General features: G+C 38.2%; 1 protein-coding gene across 2 annotated transcripts in view; it reads left to right on the top strand.

Annotated features, from left to right (window-relative positions):
• Positions 1 to 21,828, top strand: part of opn7b (opsin 7, group member b) — a 188,803-nt gene extending 166,975 nt beyond the window's left edge. For both annotated transcript variants that reach the window (XM_039689905.2, XM_089124451.1), the window contains 2 exons: positions 2,967 to 3,301; positions 20,327 to 21,828. In XM_039689905.2, coding sequence (XP_039545839.2) covers positions 2,967 to 3,301; positions 20,327 to 20,824 — 833 coding nt within the window. In that variant the 3' untranslated portion in view covers positions 20,825 to 21,828. The remainder of the gene's footprint in view (positions 1 to 2,966; positions 3,302 to 20,326) is intronic.
• Positions 21,829 to 22,368: the final 540 nt, after the last annotated feature.

The following is a 22,368-nucleotide window of genomic DNA, read 5'->3' as shown; positions in this document are numbered from 1 at the left end:
GGGTAACACTTAGAATATGGTTCCTTAATGAATAACTACATAATAACACAATATTAACAATCTAGTAACTATTATTAACTAACAAGAAACTCTGATTAACGAACTAGTAAGTAATAGCGCACAGACGAAAGTGGTAGTTCACTATTAAGTAATCAATAACTACTATTTTTTTAATACTTCCCAGAGAAGTACTGAAAAAGTTTATTAACAATCTAGTAACTACTATTAACGAAAAGAAACTCTTATTAACGAATTAGTAAGTAATAGCTCACAGATGAAAGTGTTACTAGATACTTCTGTGGGAATTACTAATTATTTGGATTCGTATTATAAGGTGAAGATCATTGGAACTAACTAGTAATTACTCAAGTGTTACTAAAGACATTTTCTAAAAGTATACTAAACTTCACCAAAAATCTCAAACGGTTGCACAAATCATGACTAGATCATGTAGTAACACTTGAGTCATTACTAGTTAGTTCCAATGATCTTCACTTTATAATATGGATCCAAATAATTAGTAAGTAATAGCTCACAGATGAAAGTGTTACTAGATGAAAGTAGATACTTCTGTGGGAATTACTAATTATTTGGATCCGTATTATAAAGTGAAGATCATTGGAACTAATAAGAATAATACACAACCATAAGTCCAGAGTCCAGAATCCAAATAATTAGTAATTCCCACAGAAGTATCTAGTAACACTTTCATCTGTGAGCTATTACATACTAATTCGTTAATAAGAATTTCTTTTAGTTAATAGTAGTTACTAGATTGTTAATAAACTTTTTCAGTAATTCTCTGGGAAGTATGAAAAAAAAAATAGTAGTTATTGATTACTTAATAGTGAACTACCACTTTCGTCTGTGCGCTATTACTTACTAGTTCGTTAATCAGAGTTTCTTGTTAGTTAATAATAGATTGTTAATATTGTGTTACTCATTAGTTCTTGTGTTATTCATTAACGAAGCAACCGTATTCTAAAGTGTTACCGAAATCTGTTCAATGCAGATATAGCACTGAGTTATCTGGCCCTGAGCTCAGGTGGTCTTAAGTGTGCTGTGGTCAGATGAGTCCATGTTTCAGCTTGGGATCAAGTTCTCAGTCCCAAAGACAAAAAAAGACCATCAGCAACAAGTATAAAAGCAAACACCTGTCATGGTATGAATAAAATAATAAAAATTGATGTCTTTTGGGAATTGTTGTTGTGTTTTGTAGGAGAAAACGCTTTATGTGTCTCAAGGTAAATAAACTATTACAAAATGGTTAAACGAGTAACTTTAAAGAATGTATTTTTAAGGTTTTATAATGTATTGTTTAACACCATGCAGGCGAAACGAGCAAAATGTTAATATTTATGAGTATTATATCAATAAATGTGACTGAAAACTTAATTAATAAGACAGTGGAATGCAATAGAGTCAAAACATAATGCTAAGATATTAATATGCATAAATTGTGATACGTACAAATGTGTACGTCGGTGGATTTGTGTCATACGTAAAAAAAAATACGTTTTTGTGCTTTTAATACGTAAATATTTTACGTTTTAGTACTGTATACGTCAGTATTATACGTTTCTGCGCATATAAAACGAAATTATATATACATATGATAGAACGACACTTTACGTACAAATACATACGTATTCTCATGAGATCACGTTGGAATGATATAGTAAGTTATTAAAATGTATTTTGTTTGCGGATGATACTACTTTTTTATGCTGGCAAAAATATAAATGGTATTAAAATATAATATAAAAGGTATTACAAGTTGTAGAGTACGAGTTTGGGAAAATTATAAGATGGTTTAACGCCAATAGACTGTCTTTAATCAGGATATCAGGAAGACAAAATTTATGATTTTTAGTTGCATAAATATGCATTTAAATGCAGCATTGACAGTACAAGGAGTACAGATTGAAAGGACTCATGAATTTAAGTTTTTAGGTGTTGTGATCGATAAGCAGTTGACATGGAAACTCCATATTGATCATGTTAAATCTAGCTCCGTTATATAAAGTAAAAGAATCTGTTAATAAATGTGCCTTAATTTTGTTATATAATTCATTGATTGTTCCACATCTGACCTATTACATTTATTGAGGCATAGGGAAGTGCAAACAAGACTTATATAGACCCTGTCTTTAAATTACAAAAATGTGCCATTCACATTGTAAATGGAAGCAAGTATGGGGCCCATACAAATTCAATATTTATACAGTTAAAAACTTTAAAATTCAATGACTTGTTAGAATATAGTCTTCTAAAAATAATGTATAAAGCTCATTTGAAAACATTACCTGAAAAATTGCAAAATAGATTCATCAAGAGAGTTAGTAAATTTAATTTTAGATTTCAGAGTTTAGAACAAAATTAAAGGAAATATGTCTCAATACAGGGTGTCAGTCTGTGGAACAATCAACATAGTGGAAATTATAACTTCAACATCATTTTTTTTGTTTGTTTTTAAGAAGAGTGTAAGCATTACTAATAGGAAAATATAATGCATCTATTTAGTAGGAAAATGTGATATTTTATTTATTACATTTGGTGCTGCAAAGTAGATGTGTGTTATAAGTGTATCTCTTTGGAATTGTAATTTGTTATATATTGAAAAGGAGCAGATATTATAAGTTTATCTTCTTTTTGCTCCTTTTCATTTCTTTTTCAAAAGAATGAAATGAAAAAATATGAATGAATGAATTGTTTAGATCACCCAGGAACATTATACAGATGACATTTGGGACGCTAACAGAACGTTCCCACATGGTTCAGATGCAGATGGGGACGTTTAATTAGGAAATATAAAATCATAGTATCTTAATGATACAAAAATAACACTGTTCTAAACATATAGAAATGTGCATGCACATTATAAATACTACTCTACAAAAATTGTTTAAGTAGCATGGTATTATCCTGTTCTGATCATTGCCGTGTGTGTGTGTGTGTTTCATCAGGTAATAGATTCTCCCCGTCCCATGCCCGTTTGCTGGTGGTTGGAGTGTGGTGTTATGCGGCAGTGTTTGCAGTTGGTCCGCTCTCAGGCTGGGGTCAGTACGGGTCAGAGCCTTACGGCACCGCCTGCTGTATCGACTGGCACGCACCCAGCTATAGCACACCCGCCATGATCTACATCATCTGCCTCTTCTTCTTCTGTTACATCGTACCCTGCACTGTCATCATCCTGTCCTACACTCTCATCCTTGTGACGGTCCGGGGGGCCCAGCATGCAGTGCAGCAGCACGTCTCTCCTCAAAACAAAATCTCCAATGTGCAAACACTTCTTGTCAAGGTAAGGGTCACACATACAGTAGAGTTGAGGAGAAGAAGAATGAGTACTCCACTGCTTTTGAACCTGTTGGAGGCAGTGGTGGAATGTAACGAAGTACAAATACTTTGTTACTTTACTTAAGTACATTTTTCACGTATCTTTACTTTACTTAAGTACAATACATAGTGCCTACTTTTTACTTTTACTTCGTTACATTTTGCAGCAATTATTATACTTTCTACTCCACTACATTTCTACAACTTCTGTTACATTTTCATTACATTTTCTGATCTGTTTTTCCCCCGCCAAAACGTAATCCGACCGTCCGTTCGTTGCACGTTTGTCTCACCAGTGATGTTTGGTTGCCATAGATACATCAACTAAATGCGTCTCGTACGCAGTGTGTTTATCGTGCAATTTATACGCGAAAATTAGGAAACACACCGTGTGTATTTTTTTTTTTTTTGCCTCATTTAAAAAAAAAAAAAAAAATTATGGCAAGCAAAGAGGTTCAGAATTACACCATAAATTAATCGCGTCTACTGCCAAACATAGTTATTAACATATAGACTATTTCACAAGATGTAAACAACACTGGTCCAGAAGCACTTCCTGTTTCAGTTTTTTAACACTACATAAAAGCTGGGATAAAATACAACCAACAGAACATTTAAAACGGAATCAAAAAGTTAAACAAACATCTTTAAGATGTTTTCTTTACATGTGAAATAAAGAAAACAGTTACAAACTGAAACAGGAAGTGCTTCTGGACCAGTGTTGTTTACATCTTGTGAAATGGTCTATAGGAAGGATGAGCATGGTTTATATTGCCTAATTGCAAGCTTGTTTCAGAAATGGTGACAACAATTTTTTTCCATCATTAATGAACATCATTATAGGAGTATTAGGTTGAATGAGTTAGAATTAAATGTTTTATTAATCATTAGAAAATGGTCATTAAGAGAATCAATTGTTATGCAAGTACTTTTACTTTTAATACTTAAAGTACATTTAAAATCAGGTACTTTTTACTTTTTACTTAAGTATGGTTGTCATTGTGTTACTTCTACTTTTACTAAAGTAAATATTTATCTGGTTATTTGTACTTTTACTTAAGTACTGAGATTCAGTACTTCCTCCACCACTGGTTGGAGGTAACGGTAGTAATACTAGTTCCTCAGTGGTGGGATTGCATTCATTCCTTGTACAATATTTAAATCTAACAACTTTAAAAATGTCAAGCGGTGTAACCAGGGTCTGAAATTGAAAATTGAACACTTGCCACTGTTAACATTTGAACGCTGAACTCTCAGACAGCTCACTAAGTTGAGCACTCTTTCATGCCTTTCTGCACTTCAATGGCCAAATTCATTCAGTTATGTCAAAAAACGCCTGTCTCTGCGAGTAAAAAATAGTCTGTTTCGTCTTTTTAAGTGAAGGCCAACACGAAACGCATGATCTGCGAGTGCATCCGGTCTGACAGCATCCTTATAATCCTGCTACTGTGTGTGTGTTTTTAATGTTAACCGAACAACAAAGGACAAATAAAAAAGCACTCACTTCTCTTGAACTTGCAGAAAAGCATTTGCAGACCGTCCCCACTGCGCAATGTCACGTTAGAGTGACGTCTTTTCTATGTAATTTTTGGACGTCCAATTTCGGTCCACTGAAGGGGTTGTTTTGGAACGCCAGATGACGTCTTCATTCGACGTCTTTTGCACGTCTAATATTGAAGTCGGTGGGACCAAATGTGGTCGTTTGTGGACGTCTTTTCAACATCAAATTTAGTATCTTCTATAACTGTAGTCCCATGTTTCAAAAAGGTAGAGGACATTTTTAAAGGATCTGTACCATGTATTTATATTTATGCATTTGGCAGATGCTTTTATCCACGGTGTTGTCACAGTCAGTCGTCTTCACCTGTTTTGTCCCGTCATCTGCACCACACTTCCCCGGATCCTTTTGTTCCTCTCCCGGACTCACCCCCAATCAGCCACCTGTTCCTCGTCCTGTCTTCATCATTCTCACCTGTTGGCACCTCGTTTAGTTTGATTCTTGCTTGTATTTAGTTCTCCCTCTGTCAGCCTGTGTTTGTCGGTCAATGTTTAATGTTACGTGGTGTTACCCAGTCTTCCTGCCTGTATCTGAACTTTATTATTAGTAAACCTTTTGTATTGAAGCCTTTTGGACTCAGCCTGTCCTTCTGCCTGCACCCGCACCGTGACAGGTGTCTTACATTGCATTACACCTTTACATTCCTGCTTTCCCTGGGAATCAAACCCATGATCTAAGCATTGCACTAGGTGGCCGTTTCACAAGCACCAACGCTCTACTGTTTGAGTTACAGCATTACACCTCTATATGTTTAGACAATCAAATGCAGTTTTTGGAAAACTATCTTAAATCATTATAAATAATCTGTTTTCATATGTATTAATCATGTTGATAACAACAATATTTGTAAAAAAAAAATATTGCATATTAATCATTAGGGCTGGGTATTGAGACAAATTTCACAATTCGATTCGATTTCGATTCACAAGCTTGCAATTCGATTCGATTCAATATCGATTATTTTGGATATCAGTTACAATAAATGGCAATTTTTCTTAAGGGAATCAAATCTCTTAACTAATGCTATAAACTGTGGGAGTCTAGTTGTAGCCTACTAGGGTTCATTAGCCTAGAAGGTAATAATGAATGAATCACTTAAATTACACTTTTATTTATTTTTATAATAAGAAGATTATATGAAATATAAACATTTAAATGGTGGCTGTCATAAAAACTTGCCAGATTTATTCAAATATGCATTAAATATTGAAGAACATTAAGATTATAATGCATATGTAATATGGTGTATATATTTAGCAAAATGCTCCTCTCCAGAGTTATTTTTTTCTAGCTGACTAACGAGTTTATGTGGGTTTTCTGAGGTAAATATGACGATGACATTGATTACAAGCTGTTTAACTGACGTCTTTCCACGGTTGAAACGCTGGTTGAGCGAATCAATGTGACTTGATACGGATTTCGATATGTTGTACTCTATCTTTAACACACTTTCAGATGCTCATTCATGTTTATTTGGCGCTGTAACTGGTATTATTAACCCGGAAGAGAGATCAGCGCTGCTGCTTCTCTTGAGCTGCGTCAGAGCGATCTCACGCCACAGCGCCAAAACTCTATTTATGTTTTTGAATTTCTAAAGAAAATGGACGTAATTTGAAAATTGAGACTTTGTTTCATATCAATAGTAGCAAAGGACAAAGATTATTGCGATTTTTTGGATGCGCGCAGCCGCGATACAATGTCCCATTCATTCAAATGAAACAGGATGACTAATCGATTCTTGAGACTTAAGAATCGATATCGGTTCGTAAAAATGAGAATCGATTAATATCGAGAAATCGATATTTATTACCCAGCCCTATTAATCATGTACATTTCCTGCACCTATTATAGACGTCCAAAAGAGGTCCAAAAAAATGACCCAGTTCAACGGTCAAATGTAGAACGTCAACATGACGTCCAAATTGGGTCATGGTTGGACGTCCAAATAGTCGACCTAGTTTGGACGTCGAATAAATGTCCAGAATTGGTCATGGACCGAGGGACCCAGTCCAGTGTTTGGTGGGTCCAGTGTTTTATTACCTGAAAAGCTGTTTATTTCATTTTATGTATTGTATTGTATTTATTTGTGCTTTTAATTAGATTTTTTGGTCTGATTTTATTAGTTACTGTTTACTTTTCTTTAAAAAAGTAGGTCTAGTAGTTAAACTGGAGTTTTACTCATGGTATCAAACTGGAATAGAGGAGAGTGAATTTTCACTGGTATGTTGGTGTCATAACTGCCTGTTTTTGGGTCATGGCTAGTAAAAAATATTTTTGACCGGTTTGTTTTTTTAAATCACCGGTCATTGGCAGGTGTGGCAAAACAATTGGCTGTAAGCCATGGGTATAACTATTAAGTCAAAAGAGATAACATTATGTCCTTAAATTTTTAACTCGTATGCAGAACTCATAAATTTTAGGGCATGTCCAAAGGAGATTGGTCAGAGAGCCCTCTGCAGATTTACACTGGTCACATATAGGAGAAACGGTGGGGAAAATTCTATATAATTTAGATTTTGAATAGTGCAATCTATGCATCTCCTTAAATTGAATTAATTGATGCCTAGAGATAATAGAACCAGAACGAACCCTGCTAAGGTTATTAACATGCCCTTTTAAGGGAACTCACGCTGTGATAAGAATCTCAGAGTGGCTCTGCAGGATTATGTCCTGAAGCACGTGTGAAATCAGTCCAATGGCGTGACGGCACATCATAGGCGGCGGGTGATGTTAAGCTATAAAGCTATAAAGCACACCCAGACCAAACAATGGGTCTCATTCGCTAATAATTGCTTGGATTATTATGTATATGTACGCGCAGGAGAACTTGCCTAATTCAACACACATTCATACACACTTGAATTGTTCTTAAGATTCTTCTGATGATAGTGAATTTAGAGTATTGTAAATGAGCGGCCATGTGCACAAGGTTAGTCATTTGCATAAAACACACCCAGACGCTCTCGCCTGATTCTCGAGGAATGCCACTGGCACACACTATTCTCAAAGCGTGTGTTCTCACCCGTTCTCCAAATAAACTTCCTTCATTTTCTTCCAGAAAAAAAACAGCGTTTCTTGCTCTTTATCTGTATATGATGAAATCCCAGATAGCAAACTGACATTGAATCAACGTGGAAATATGACATCGAAACAACGTTGATCTGACATTGTTTTGCTCATCGAATTAACGTTGAACCAACGTCAGACGCGTCATTCTTTCAAAACTAACGGAAAATCAACGCGTTGTTTCAACGTTATGAAAGCAAACCAATTTTCGATTTTCATTTAGCTTTGAAGAATGCCGCGTCTGACGTTGGTTCAACGTTAATTCGATGAGCAAATCAACTTCGTTTCAATGTCACGAGAGACGTCGTTTCCACATTGATTCAATGTCAGTTTGCTGTCTGGGATGTCTTCAAGATGCAATGAAATTGTATTATTTAATCATTTTATTTTATAATTTTACATATGGATTATAATACAATTAATGCAACATACTTCAATATAATGGTAACACTTACAATAAGGTTCGTTCGATAACATTAACTTGAACTGATAATGAACTGCACGTATACAACACTTATTACAGTTTTTCTCAATTGCTTAAATGTACACTCTGGCATAAAAAAATCAAATCATATGCCATATTCCATACCAGACGGGGGCAGTATACCTCCAGAAAGTGAGTTGTGCCGCGTGCAAATTATAAAGGCTGCCTCATAGACTACTGTCTCAAACACAAATAAAAGCACAGGCTTTGAAGTTTCACAGTATTCGATTTGTTCATATTACATTTTTTTGATGTTGACCAAGCTAGCGCCATTCAGAGCTGCCAACTGACTTTTCACACACTCTCACGCCACACATCAAGTTTGTCACGCACAGAAAAGGACACGGAGACCGACAGACTAGATGGATATAAAGATATAAAAAAAATCTCAGCTCTCAGATTATGCCATTTTTATTATGCAATTCAAACAATAAATACAGTTTTAGCGCTTGTAAATGTTACACGACAGATCCCTAGCGCACGTGAACCGATCATCTCTACTAGCTAATGGTAAAAGAACACGAACACTGTTGAAAGTTACAGTATGCTACAACTTACCAAAATGTATTCCTCATGCATAATATCAACCAATCTTTTTTTTTTACTATTCCCTGAACTGAAATGTAGTAGTGGACCGTATTTCCACACGGTTGACATCAGGTTCAAGTACACACACAAGCCGTGCGAGTTACTCGTGTACTGCAGTTTGGCTGATGGTAATGTTGCCCGCCCGCATACCGCCTCCCTTGGCCGAAACTGGTATTACGACACCTGCCAGGCCGGGGCTAGTAATTTAGCATGCTAATTCAGGTTAATATCTCGGCAGCACAATAACTTTTCATTTTTTTAATGACATCATCAACCTTATTTCTTCCCATTCTTTTGATGCGCCTAGCTCATTTTTTTTTTGATATTTTAACCTCAAATTTTACACATGGCACCTTTAAACACTATAACCAGGCTTTTGAACTAAAATTTCAAAACCATAATGCCATTTATCGAAAAACACACCCATTTCCCTAAACTATAAACACTATTCCCTGTTTTGACACACGAGTCAGAATTGTTGAACTGTCACTGCAAAACTCTACACACAAATCCCTGTGGTTATGTGGTTATTTAGAAAGCACTAGCATTCAATGTAGTTCACTCAAGTCAGCATAGTTTCAGCTCAATTAGCACATCATTACACAGATGAAAACACCGAGAGTCACAATTTAACACACATCAATCAGAACTTTCAAGATGCCTAAAAGTGCCAGAGTCAGTTCATCTGAGCTTTGGAACAATGGATCCACAAAGACATGAAGGAAGAGGTCGAGGAGGGAGCAGAAGAGGACATTGTGAAGGAGGAGGAAGAGGACGTGGTGAAAGAGGAGGAAGAGGAGGACGTGGTGAAGGATGAGGTAGTATAGAGGGTGGTGGAGCAGGAGGAGGAAGAGCAAGGAGACAAGCAGTCTCAGATGAAATTAGAGCCACTTGAGTTGATCATGTCCTTGTCCATGGCATAGCTATGAGGGAGGCTGGACAACGAATACAGCCTAATTTGAGTCGCTTCACCATCACCTCCATCATCAGAACTTTCAAGGAGAAAAACAGGAAAACAGGGGTGGATGAGGCATGCAAGAGGATTTTACCCCTGCTGCCTGGCTAGGGCTAATAGACTGTGATGTGGATGTGAAGACAGGACGCTGAGGCAGAATAATCGTTTTGTGTGTGTGTGTGTTGTACTGTGTAGTACATGAATGAATAAAAATGTGGCAATGTATCCATTGGTTGTGTCTTTTGTTCATCATGTGAAAAGTTTTGTGAGGAGGGGAACCACTAGTAACATAACTTACCAGCTTTGTGTGTCCTGTCTGATGGCAAAGTTTGGTTTTACAGCAAGAGTGAATGGTTTTGAGTGTAGAGTTTCATTTTGACCTGAAAACAAGTTGTTTGGGAAACTGGGTGAGACGTTATGGATTTGTGTTTACTATATTAAGAATAAGAGGCATAGTTTCAAGAAATGTGTTTAAGCAATTGAGAAAAACTGTAATCTTTGTTAATGTCAACATCAACATTTAATAACTTTATTAAAATCTTGTTAACATTAGTTAATGCACTGTAAACTAACATGAACTAACAATGAACAGCTGTATTTTTTTAACTTTAAAAAAGATGAACTAATACACTAACAAATGTATTGTAACTTCTTAACACGATTAAAGGAACACTCCGACTTTTTGGGACTTTAGCCTATTCACCTTACCCCCCAGAGTTAGATAAGTCCATACATACCTTTTTCATCTCTGTGCGTGCTATAAGTCTGTTTGACGCACCCACCGCTAGCCTAGCTTAGCACAAAGACTGGATGTGAATGGTTGCAGCTTTCATACTAATCCAAATGAGTGGCAAAATAACGCAAACGTTTTCCTATTTACATGTTGTGATTTGTATAGTCACAGAATGTACAAATAACACAGTCAAATGAGACACAGACATCTTTTAACCGTATAAAACCTGGGAACTATTCTCTGAAGGCGAAGCACTGCTACTTTGACGGAGTAATAACCGCATCACCTGAGACACGCCGAGGTGAGGAGAGTTCGCTCAGTGTTTGGGTAACAGAGTCAGCAATTTATAAATAGTAAAGCGTAGTTTACAGTCATGGGTTTTCGCTCTATTGTAAATAGCTGCGACTGTAAACAGAGGAGGTAATACCATGTTTCACAGAATTTCAACTAAAAACGCTGACTGGATGAAGAAATGGCTAACTTACTCTGGATATTTATCCAAACACACCTAAATAGATTATCAAGGGACATTATGTTTGCTCGGTACATTTCAATGGATGACTATTTTGAAAAAATGGAATTTGCCACACGGACCATAATGTGCTGACCCAGATAGCAGACTGACATTGAATCAACGTGGAAATATGACATCGAAACAACGTTGATCTGACATTGTTTTGCTCATCGAATTAACGTTGAACCAACGTCAGATGCGTCATTCTTTCAAAACTAACGGAAAATCAACTTGAAATCAACGCGTTGTTTCAACGTTATGAAAGCAAACCAATTTTCGATTTTCATTTAGCTTTGAAGAATGCCGCGTCTGACGTTGGTTCAACGTTAATTCGATGAGCAAATCAACGTTGTTTCAATGTCATGAGAGACGTCGTTTCCACGTTGATTCAATGTCAGTTTGCTATCTGGGGAAGGATACGGCCATCCCATCTATAGCACAGACAGGACAATTGGATCACCTGCGGCTGAGGTAAGTGTTCCGTTATGTTTTTAGATGACCTACTGTAACAGTGCCATTAGCCAGAGCTAATGTAACAATAGTGACACTATTATATGATTAGGGTATGAATATGTTTTTATCTTGATGCGGTGCGGACGCGCTTGGAAAAAAAACGAGCGCGTTCACCGCGTTGAACTTGCACCCTGCGCGCGGCGTGCCTAGTAGCCTAAATTTGAAATAACCATGGAAATAACGAACTTGAGCGTGCAAAAGGGTACGATAGGCTGTGAGTTCATTGTGCAAAAACAATTTGTGCTATTACTTTTCCCGTATTCTATCCTATAGTAATGCAATTATACTGTATATTATATACTGTTGAATACATTTGGTTCAGCTAATAAATTGCATTTAAAATATATTGATTCCTGTAATAATAATTATTTATTCATGTGATATTTATAAATCTGGGTGCGTTTTTGGTTGGAAATCAATGAAACATGGTACCTGGTCTCCCCTGTTTATTGTCACAGCTCATACAATAAAGCAAACACCCATGATAAACTATGCTTTTCTATCTAACGTTAGTAAATTGCTGACTCTGTTACCCAAACACTGAGCGAACTCTCTGCTCCTCGTCACGGTGCGTCTCAGGTGATGGTTATCACTCTGCCCAAGTAGCAGTGCTTCGCCTTCAGAATTATTTATACAGTTAAAAGATGTCTGTGTCTCATATGGCCTTGATATTTGCACACTCTGTGACTATACAAACCACAACATGTAAATAGGAAAACGTTTGCGTTATTTTGTCACTCATTTGGATTAGTATGAAAGCTGCAACCATTCACATCCAGTCTTTGTGCTAAGCTAGGCTAGCGGTGGGTGCGTCAAACAGACTTATAGCACGCACGGAGATGAAAAAGGTATGTATGGACTTATCTAACTCTGGGGGGTAAGGTGAATAGGCTAAAGTCCCAAAAAGTCGGAGTGTTCCTTTAAGGCCTGTTGAGCATCCGAAACAAACGAAGCGCTGTTTATCCTCTTTATTAACAAGCTTCACTTGAATCACATCATGTCAGTTCACATGTTCTCTCAACTCAGAAACATGACACGTAAAGAAGAACGTACAGTAACGTCATCACGTACATAACCGTATACCTTCAAATAAACAACATGGGTAGTCAATACCGTAATACAATGTATAAGGGTGCAGTACGTTTAACAAGGCCGTACAGAGTAAAAGTAACGTATTTTTTTGCAGTGTGAAGCACCATTTTTAAATCGTTCCCCAATGGCAGTGAGCGTTCTGCGCTGTTTATGCGCCCAAGGCGCCTCGCGTTTTACCGCCTGGTGTGCCTCGCGTTTTTGCAGTTGAGAAAAAGCAACTCCAAGTGGAAAAAGCTCTCGACTTCATCGCGTTTTTTTCCACAGTCCAATCGAATGAATGGAGAGGCGGGCCTTCCGTTGTAGTGATGAACGCTGCAGTTGCTCTCGCGGGTTACCAGGAGCTTAACCACTTCACAAACCATAACTACCACAATGTTAACAGAATTAAATAAATTCTTCTATTAAATAAAGTTAATAGAAGGCTGCTTTGATGTTTACTTGACCGCCAGGACTGCTGTACCTGAAAAACCCCAAAACCCAAACCCGAAAAATGCGCTTGGTGTGATCTTTAAGTGCTTTTTGCATACGTGTGGTTTCAGTTGTTCCTATATATATTTTTATAAATATATTTTACATATTAAAATATAAATTTGAATATTACATTGTGTTTAATTTGTTGTCTAATTGGATCTAAAATTTTCACGTGAAGAACTTTAGACTGGCGTGCAAGAGATTCTGGGTTCTGATCCATGCTTGCGTAGCTATTTTTTTCCCCATCATTATAACCGATTATGTTTATCAGTGGTTGTCAAGCAGGGACATGTTTGAGTGCATTTTACTTTGTGATTTCACCGTTACGAATAGAGATTTCTCCGCAACAGATCAAACGCGTGTGAAGATGTTTATTTTGGCAGCGCGGGCCACAAGAGAACACTTTATCAGCACCAGATCGAGTCAACGAGCACTTTGATCACTTGATTTAAAAAACAACACATTTCAGCGTGCTATATCGCCTCTTATTTAACAAATGAATGCTCTGCTAGGTAACCGGATAGGTTTTATTTATTTGTATTGGTACATCCGTGCCGCGAGATGTATAAAAGTGCTGGGACAACATCGACCCTGGCAAAAAGTGGTGGGGAAATTCGCAAATAATAATTATAAATAATAATTATAATAATAAAAGGTGTTTTTTTTTTTGTTTGTTTTTTTGCTTTAAAATATTTCTTAAATGGCAGTGCCCCCCTGCTGATGACCCAATGCCCCTCCAGTAGATCTGCTCTGGCGCCGACTCTGTTACTCAGAGATGGTGAATGGGAGCATTGTATATGCAACTCATTATCCCATTAACCAAAGGCTTGTATAGATGGGCTGTGTGCTTTCCTCTCAATAACAAAATAAGTGAAATTCACAATGAAATTTCAGGAGGTTTTGGCAATTTTGCTCTGTTAGCTGTTTTGCCATCCTTGTTGATTGGGAGTATTATAATAACATTATTAATAATCAATACTGATCAAGGCATGTTGACAGACAGTTGTGCGAGCTGACAAACAATTAAAATAAAAAAATACACACTTAGTCATTGTGCTTTGGAGTTTATTCAAAATTATAAATGAATGTGCTACTTGAATACATTAACTGGCACATTTGGTATTCTGTCAACACGATCCTGAGATTAGGTGTAACATCAGTAGTGAACAGCCAAACACATGCTGATAGAGTTTATAGAATATTAAGAATTTAAACAAATGTACACAGGATGATTCGTTGTCTTTTGGGAGGTTGATGGAAACTACAGTCGTTGGCAGGATCACTGTGATTTCGTTTTCAGCTTATGTTCAAAACAATCCCGTTTAAGCCACTGAACTAGTTTAGTCCGGTTATACATACAACCGCAAACAGCACATGTTGTCCCTGAGCTCCGTAACGACATCTCTCACAAAGATTTGCGTCTTTAAATAGTAAAATAATTCTCCGAAAAACAGCTAGCCTCTTCGCTAACTAACACACAAAATACCATTGGAATGCTACTTCTGCCGCCTCACCGGAAGTTTCACCCACTTTATTTTTTACATGAGCGCCCCTCGGAAACTTGTGGATAAAGTAGCTCTCCAGTGTGTTTAATGTTTTTACTCACATCTGACTAAACAGAAGAAATTATGTTTTATTAACAAAGTTCGGAAGAAGCACGTTCAGATAACATGGGTGGAGAACACTCGGCAATCATGATTAAAATGTGCAGTGGCAGACCGTGCATTTCACACCTAGCCCTTATGTCCTACCTGAATTAATAGTTTTTAATAGTGTATCAGCACAAAGACTCTCTATAATTGTTGTTTTTATTTTGCACCAGCAGTTATTGGATAAATTCGGTGAGTTTGGCAAAGGCCGGTAGAGAGAAACGAGCGTGTTTGTTCTTGTGTTCCGAATCCGATTGTAAGTTCAGAAACGGAGCCTATCTTGTCGTTCAAGGGTTACAATAGTCCCTTTTCAGACGTTACAATAGATTGAATGTTTGAAAAAAATTAAGTTTCGATCATAAATTTATAAGAAAAATTATGAAGACAATCATATTCACCACAGGGAAAAAAGCATTATACTCACCAAAACTACAGATTATTTTTCAAACAAAATCCATCCTTAATTCTTTCCTCAAGAAGACTTAAATTACTGTCGTACAGGTTCTAACTGCGTTTCAGTTCCAACAATGCCGTGTCTGTCTCGTCATATTTCTAGCATACGTTTTAATTCGCTTTATGGCTGCACTGTGTGTGCTTCTGTGCCTGCTCAACAGAAGCACACACAGCCACCGCAAAACATGATGATGTACAGCTGCCCCATGCTCTCACACAGAGTTTTGAACGAAATTAACGAGATCTTTTGCCTTCAAAATCATTCGTGCATAACTTCTATATTAGCCAGTTCTGTTTTTACCCGGAGAGATTGATTAGAGTTCCGTTAATCTGCGTTTAGCTCAGGCTGAACAAGGGATTTTTTCTGCTGGGGGTCGAAGAGGGAAAGAAACATTAATTTGTGGGTTGAAAAACAATTACATCTACAGGAATATATATTTAGTTTACGCAGTTCGCTACAGATGCGGATACTACCAGATGCGGATAATAGTATGCGGTCTGTACTCACATCCAATCAAAGAACGAGAAAATACAGACGTTATTATATGCCAGCTAGATGGCCCCGCTGCAGTCAAAGCGAAATCTGATTGGCTGATTAAATCTGACGGATTATCTGATTGGTTAAAGAAACGGTTTCATTGCCATTCATTTTATACTACAGGCGCCCGCACTGTCGATTCTGAAGGCCTCCAGGCAGATTTATTTGATCCTGGCAACGCATGATAGCTGAAATATGATTGGATAAGCTCTAACATAAAAACAATACTGGAAGCAGCGCAACCAAGAGAAAAGCTATGAAATTATGAGAACGAACTCTCTGGAATAATTTAATACTCATTCATGGAAAAAATATATTAAACCGCGGGTGAAACATTCCCAATATACTTCAGCGTATTTCTTTAAAACGGACCATTTAAAATTCCTTCCTTAGAGAAATGGACAATAAGGCAATGCTGCCCTCTTAACGCAAAGGAACGGGCCTTGGGCCCTGGTTTAAACTCACACGTGAAAAGTAGGTCGCATATTACGTGCAGATTGCACACAGAATCATTAAGAACCTTTTGTTGACACTATCCAGCAATTTATTTACAAAAATCGCTTAGAAATTTAGTTAGCGTAAATGTGTTTATTTTTGAAGTAGGTAATTTAAACCCACAGCTTCACACTATTGTTTTTTTTCTGATTAACAACGAACAAATCGGCATGGAAAATGACCCATAGAAATTATGAAAATAAACATTGAATTAATAACATTTTCAAACGTTTAATAATCGATCCCTCACAGTTTCTGCTGTGAATTTCACAGGTTAAAACCATGGGTTTAGCCTCTACCATTTGCATTTTGGGCATTAACTTAGATACAGATGATTTCAAGACCTCACTGCACAAAACTCATCCACCTTCCCAGACAGTCTAAGGCCCCGTCCACACTACTGCGTTTTCGTTTAAAAACGGAGAATTAAAACGAAAACGATCTCCGTCCACACTAGCGTTTTACCTGCGTATTAGAATTTATCTCCGTCCACACTAAAACGACTGAAAACGTGGATCACGTGACCATTCACCAACACTGGGCATGCGCGCGCCGGTGTAAACAGTGGTTGGCGAATCAGGGAAAGATACGTCATGACTGATGACACCCAATCATAGAGCAGAGCGTGAGCCTCTGTGTCATCGTTTGTAAACTCCTCCGTTTTGTCTCGTCCACACTAAAAACGCCCTCCGGAGATTCAAAACGCAGCTGCAGCGTTTCTAAACTTCTCCATTTTAGGTCTTTGTTTTTCCCGTTTTAGTGTGGACGGGAGGTGCAAACGTAGCAAAAGGTCTCCGTTTTTAAACGAAAACGCAGTAGTGTGGACGGGGCCTAAACTGTTCTAAACGCGAACTGCTATCTTCGGCCAATTAAACTTCAGATGCGCATTATCCTGCAAGGATTTAATCTCTCACCTCCTCTTCCTCGCGTCTTCGATTAACGTGCAAGAAGATGAGCATTGATCGGCCAGGCCCCAATCTCCTCCTCTCTTCACTCAGCCTCACACCACAGAAGCTCAGTTTCTCCAGGAGCTCTGGTTCTCTGGCTAGTTTTCTCCACTGCCACAGCAGTGATGTCTCCTCTGCTCCCACCGGAGCTCTGTTTTTCTGGCTAATGTTATCCACTGCCACAGCAGTGATGTCTACACTGCTCCCACCGGAGCTCTTTGTCTGGCTAATGTTCTGCACTGGCTAAATTTCTCCACTGCCACAGCAGTGATGTCTCCTTGCTCCCGCAGGAGCTCTTTTTCTCTGACCAATTTTCTCCACTGCAGCAGCAGTGATGTTTCCTCTGCTCTCGCAGGAGCTCTGTTTCTCTGGTTTCATCTGTTTCTTCTTTCTCTGTCCATCTAGCATTGGTCTCCCAGCGGACATAGCATTTTTTTCTGTTTCCTCCTGCTCCATCCAGCGACCATGGTCTTCCAGCAGATGTTCTATGCTGCGTTCTATTATTTATGCATGTCGGAGTTCCGACTAAAAAGACAGACGTTGCCTAGCAACACGCCCCCTTTCCTCGGATTTCCCAGCTTAAAAGTCAGACAAATATGAGGACACAGAGCAAGAATTCTGATAGGGAATCCAAGTTGGCCGTGCCCTGTGACTCGTATAAATTGTTTTCGGACCGCTTTGGTTGTTTAAATGACTATTTTAATCACTCGTATTATTACAAGACCTTACTGCATCCTTGGGTATGGTAATTGGTCTTGTTCTGAGTGCATATGATATGAAGCCTTGTTACAAACGGGTGTTACTAACGTGGTTGGTGTTGCTAACAGAAGATAACTAAAACATGAAATAAGCGAACATTTTAGAAGTTTAAATGGCTGCGTTTTGATAAGCGCCTGGTACTCGGCCAGTGCTACCATAGCAGCAACTTTCTGGGTGGCGTCTATGTTTCTCCGACTCGGACACGCAAAACATACCAGAATGGTATGTCCGTAGGATTACAAGTCTATTCAATCCTATGAAACCATTTCATATTTGATTAAACAAAGACTGACCAAACCAAAAAGGTAACTTCATCTATATTTTAAACCTCGCTTTGCAAATCCAACCATACCAGTCAATTCTGGCAGATCCCAGGCTAAATCTCCTCTGGAACCCTTTTTTTTTTTTTTAGACGAATCCAAAAAAAAAAAACCCGTGACACGTTTTTGGTTCCAGAAACACCTCAGATCTGTTCTCCAACAGTCAGGAATTCCAGCAAAGAATTGTCAAGTCACTCATTCTGCATCGGGGCAGCAACTTGCAGCAAAACAAGCCCACAAAGGCCTTTCCCAACAGCAGATTCAAGCCCTTGGGAGATGCTCCTCCGATGCTTTGCAAAGCTATATCAGGACTAACCGGTTCCACATTAAAAAAGACCACCAAATCCTCATCAATCCCCTCTTTCCTGTCTCTTTTGTCCAGCGAGCATTGGTCTCAACTTTCCCAGTACAACACTTACGTTTTCTCTTTTGTGTGAGAAAATCTCCTGGTCAAGTACTCATTTTCCTCTTTCCAGTTTCCTCTTTCTGCCCAGCAGGCTTCAGTCCCACAGCGGACGCAGTGAGAACTTTTCCGCTAGAGCACTTATATTTTCTCTTTCGTCCAGTAACGCAGTGTAAGAAAATCTCCCGGTCGAGTACTCATTTTCCTCTTTCCCGTTTCCTCTTTTCCAGCAAGCATTTTGTCTAACAGTGCACACAGTGAAACTTTCCTGTAAGCCTAGATCGGAAGGACCACTTCACAGTCAGCAGATAAGCCCCAACGACCGCAAACCCGCCATGTCGAAGTTACATGGATCTCTCAGTCTGTCGTCCGAAATTTGCGCGAACGGCTCCCATCAAGAAGGCACGACTCTCCTAAATTTGCCATTCCAAATTAAAATTGCTCCCTATTCTCAGGTCAGCAGGGCCTTTCCGGCCAAGTGCCCAGACCCTTTCACAAGATGCCAGCCCGCCAAATTCGGCACTCATTTGGGGGTAGGGTTGGGAATTGTGAGCAATTTTCCTCTTCCGATTCCGGTTCCGCCAAACGATTCCGATTTCGGTTCCAGTTCCCATTCATTAAAAATATTAGTAAGAGAAAAATCCACAATCCTTTTTGTGTTTATTTCTTATAGTACTTAACAAATGAGTTTAACAGACTGGTAATGTAAACAATGTTAGGGTGTGGGGGGAGGTGTTTTGAAAACTCCAGTGTTGTAAAATGGCAACCGGAATAATTTGCCTATACATGTTCGACCCAGAGTCCGTGTGTTGCACAATTCCTGTCAGATCCAATATAGACGGCACAGCACCGTTCTTTACTCTTAATCGCTCTGCAAATCCAGTCTTGTTTACAATCCTCCTCAGTGAAATGAAGCGAACAGACAGTTTTACCTCATCAGCTGGAACGTCATTAAAAATAAAGTTTTTTCTAGGAAGACATATCGCACGCCAACATTAAAAATAATGAACTTGAGCGCGCAAAAGACGCGATAAGTGAACACTGCAGGACCTTAGATAATTTGAATAATTTCTACCTTCATTCATGACTTTTCTCTCTCTGCCTTTTTTGAAATTACACTTCACTGGGGCCTGCACAAACATGTCATTATATAGTCTATGCATTTCGATGACATTACTTTTTTTACTTATTATTTTTATTATTATTATTTTGTGTAGGACACAGACATATTTAGATGTCGTAATTCCATGATTTGTTGCTGTGTTATGTTCCACATGATGGCCCTGTCATCTAACAACCAATCACCGTGATCATTGTGAGGAAGCTCGTGCATGAAAATCATCCATAGCCTAATGGGCCTTGTTCCTCCTCTACTGCAAACCACAGGGAACAATGTGTTTTATCTGTATTAATGTATGTGTTAATGTTTTTGTCTGTTTCCTCTTCCTATAGCTATCGGTGGCAGTATGTATTGGATTTCTGATGGCGTGGAGCCCGTATGCTGTGGTATCCATGTGGGCGGCCTTTAGTGATCCAGACTTGGTACCTCCATTAGCATTTGCCCTGGCTGCAATGTTTGCCAAGTCATCCACCCTCTACAACCCAATGGTCTACCTCGTCTTTAAGCCTAGCTTCCGAAAATCCTTGTGCCGGGATGCCACAAAATGCAAGAGAACACTCTGTCCCTGCATGTGCCAGAAAGACAGCCAACAAAAAGGAAAAGCAAACCTTTCAAAACTGAACGCTCCCTGTTCAGTTAAGTGTAACCACACATGGGTCCCTAACGGACTGAATGAAAGCCCCCAGACATGCAGACATTGTCCAGAAGGACAAACAGGGCATTACCTGGATATCACACCCCAAAGGACAGCACGCATCCTCATTGGCTCCGTCCACAGTGAGGTGGCAGTCAGCCAGCTCTCCAACGAGATAAATAGCGACTTCCTTTAGAGGAAGAGAAACTGATCAAACATGAAGGAACAAAGTCATAAAACATTATTTTACCTCTGTACAATAATAGGGGAAATAAGTATGCTATAAAGTCTCATACTTGGTAGCAAATCTGAATGGCAAACTTTGAAATGGCATACATGCCATCCTCAGATATGCCCAAAAATTAAGATTCTATAATTTTGTACTCTTCCTAATTTCTTCCAAAACCGTATACATGAATTATTTTTTCACAGAACATCATAAAAACGATATCAATGATGCACAGAAATCAATTTTTCATGAAGTTATTAAGGTCCAACATGACAGTATGCCTCGAAAGGAGCTATATTTGACTTGAGCTACAGTGTATCGATGAATAATGATTTCAGTTTTGCTGTGTTTCTTACACAAAGCTGTCATGCGGCTGTGGAAGACTTGAAGTACACAAGATATATGTTGTACTATAGAGCTTTTTGATATTTTTGGTGATTTCTGTGGTCGTCATGAACTAAGAAAAAGAGAAGCATGAAGATTCTTCAAATTCTTCTTTAAAAAACATTTTAAAAATAAAAGCCTACAGGTTTGGAAGATAACAAAGATGACCGTAAATAATGACAATGTTACTTTTTTGTATTATTATTTTGTAAAGCAACTGGGTAACCTTTCATTCAGGCTTTTTGTAGCCAACATGGTTTTAAAAGCATGTTGTTTTTTTTTAATTTTATTTTATTTTATCGACTGACTTATCTTGGTGTACTGATGAAAACCTTTATTCCCATGACTTTTCCAGTGGGTCATTGGTTATCAATGCATGAGCTCACCACCTATGCATATATTTAAGTATTTATTTATTTATTTAAATCAAGCCTCAAATGCAAGTGATTTATTATGAATAATAAATGTCAGTTTTAGTGATGGAATCTGTCTTTTTCACCTGTGAATGGAACTGAAAATACACTGTTATATTTAGACAGAATTTAAGCTTGTATATTTTGATGATATCCATGAATGTACCTTTTATTTATTGTTCAATTAAATATTTTTATTAAAGGTGCACTTTGTAACTTTTGGCCATCTAGCGGTTAAAAAAACAAAATGGCATGAATTTTATGGAAGAACATTGTGTTGGTTGTGCTTCAGCTCTGCATGACTGTGGATGAATATGATTATCCCACCTCTCATAAAACATTCACTGCTAGGCTTAAGACATATGACATCTCGGTTACGTATGTAACCTGCAGTTCTGATGGGAACACTGTGGGAATGCCCCTGCGTTGTGCGTCATGAAGCACGTATGGAATCAGCCCAATGGAGAGATGGAACATCATCATCCAGGAAACTATAAAGCACCTCAAAAACACAAGCGCATCAGCTTCTGATAGGCCTGAAGGAGCACACAACGGGAGTGCCGTGAGTATGGCGGAATGACGCAGCATCTCATTCCCTACCTGGGAACAAGGGTTACATAAGTAACCGAGACGTTCCCTTTAAAGGGAACTTCAAGCTGCGTCAAACACTGTGGGAAAGCGAATACCCACGTCACCATAGGACCAAGTTACCGT

Source organism: Pimephales promelas, chromosome 20 (genome assembly GCF_988280905.1).
Source record: "Pimephales promelas chromosome 20, fPimPro1.hap1.1, whole genome shotgun sequence".
NCBI lineage: Eukaryota > Metazoa > Chordata > Actinopteri > Cypriniformes > Leuciscidae > Pimephales > Pimephales promelas.
The sequence above is the reverse complement of the archived record's forward strand: the minus strand, read 5'-3'. Positions and strand labels throughout refer to the sequence as shown.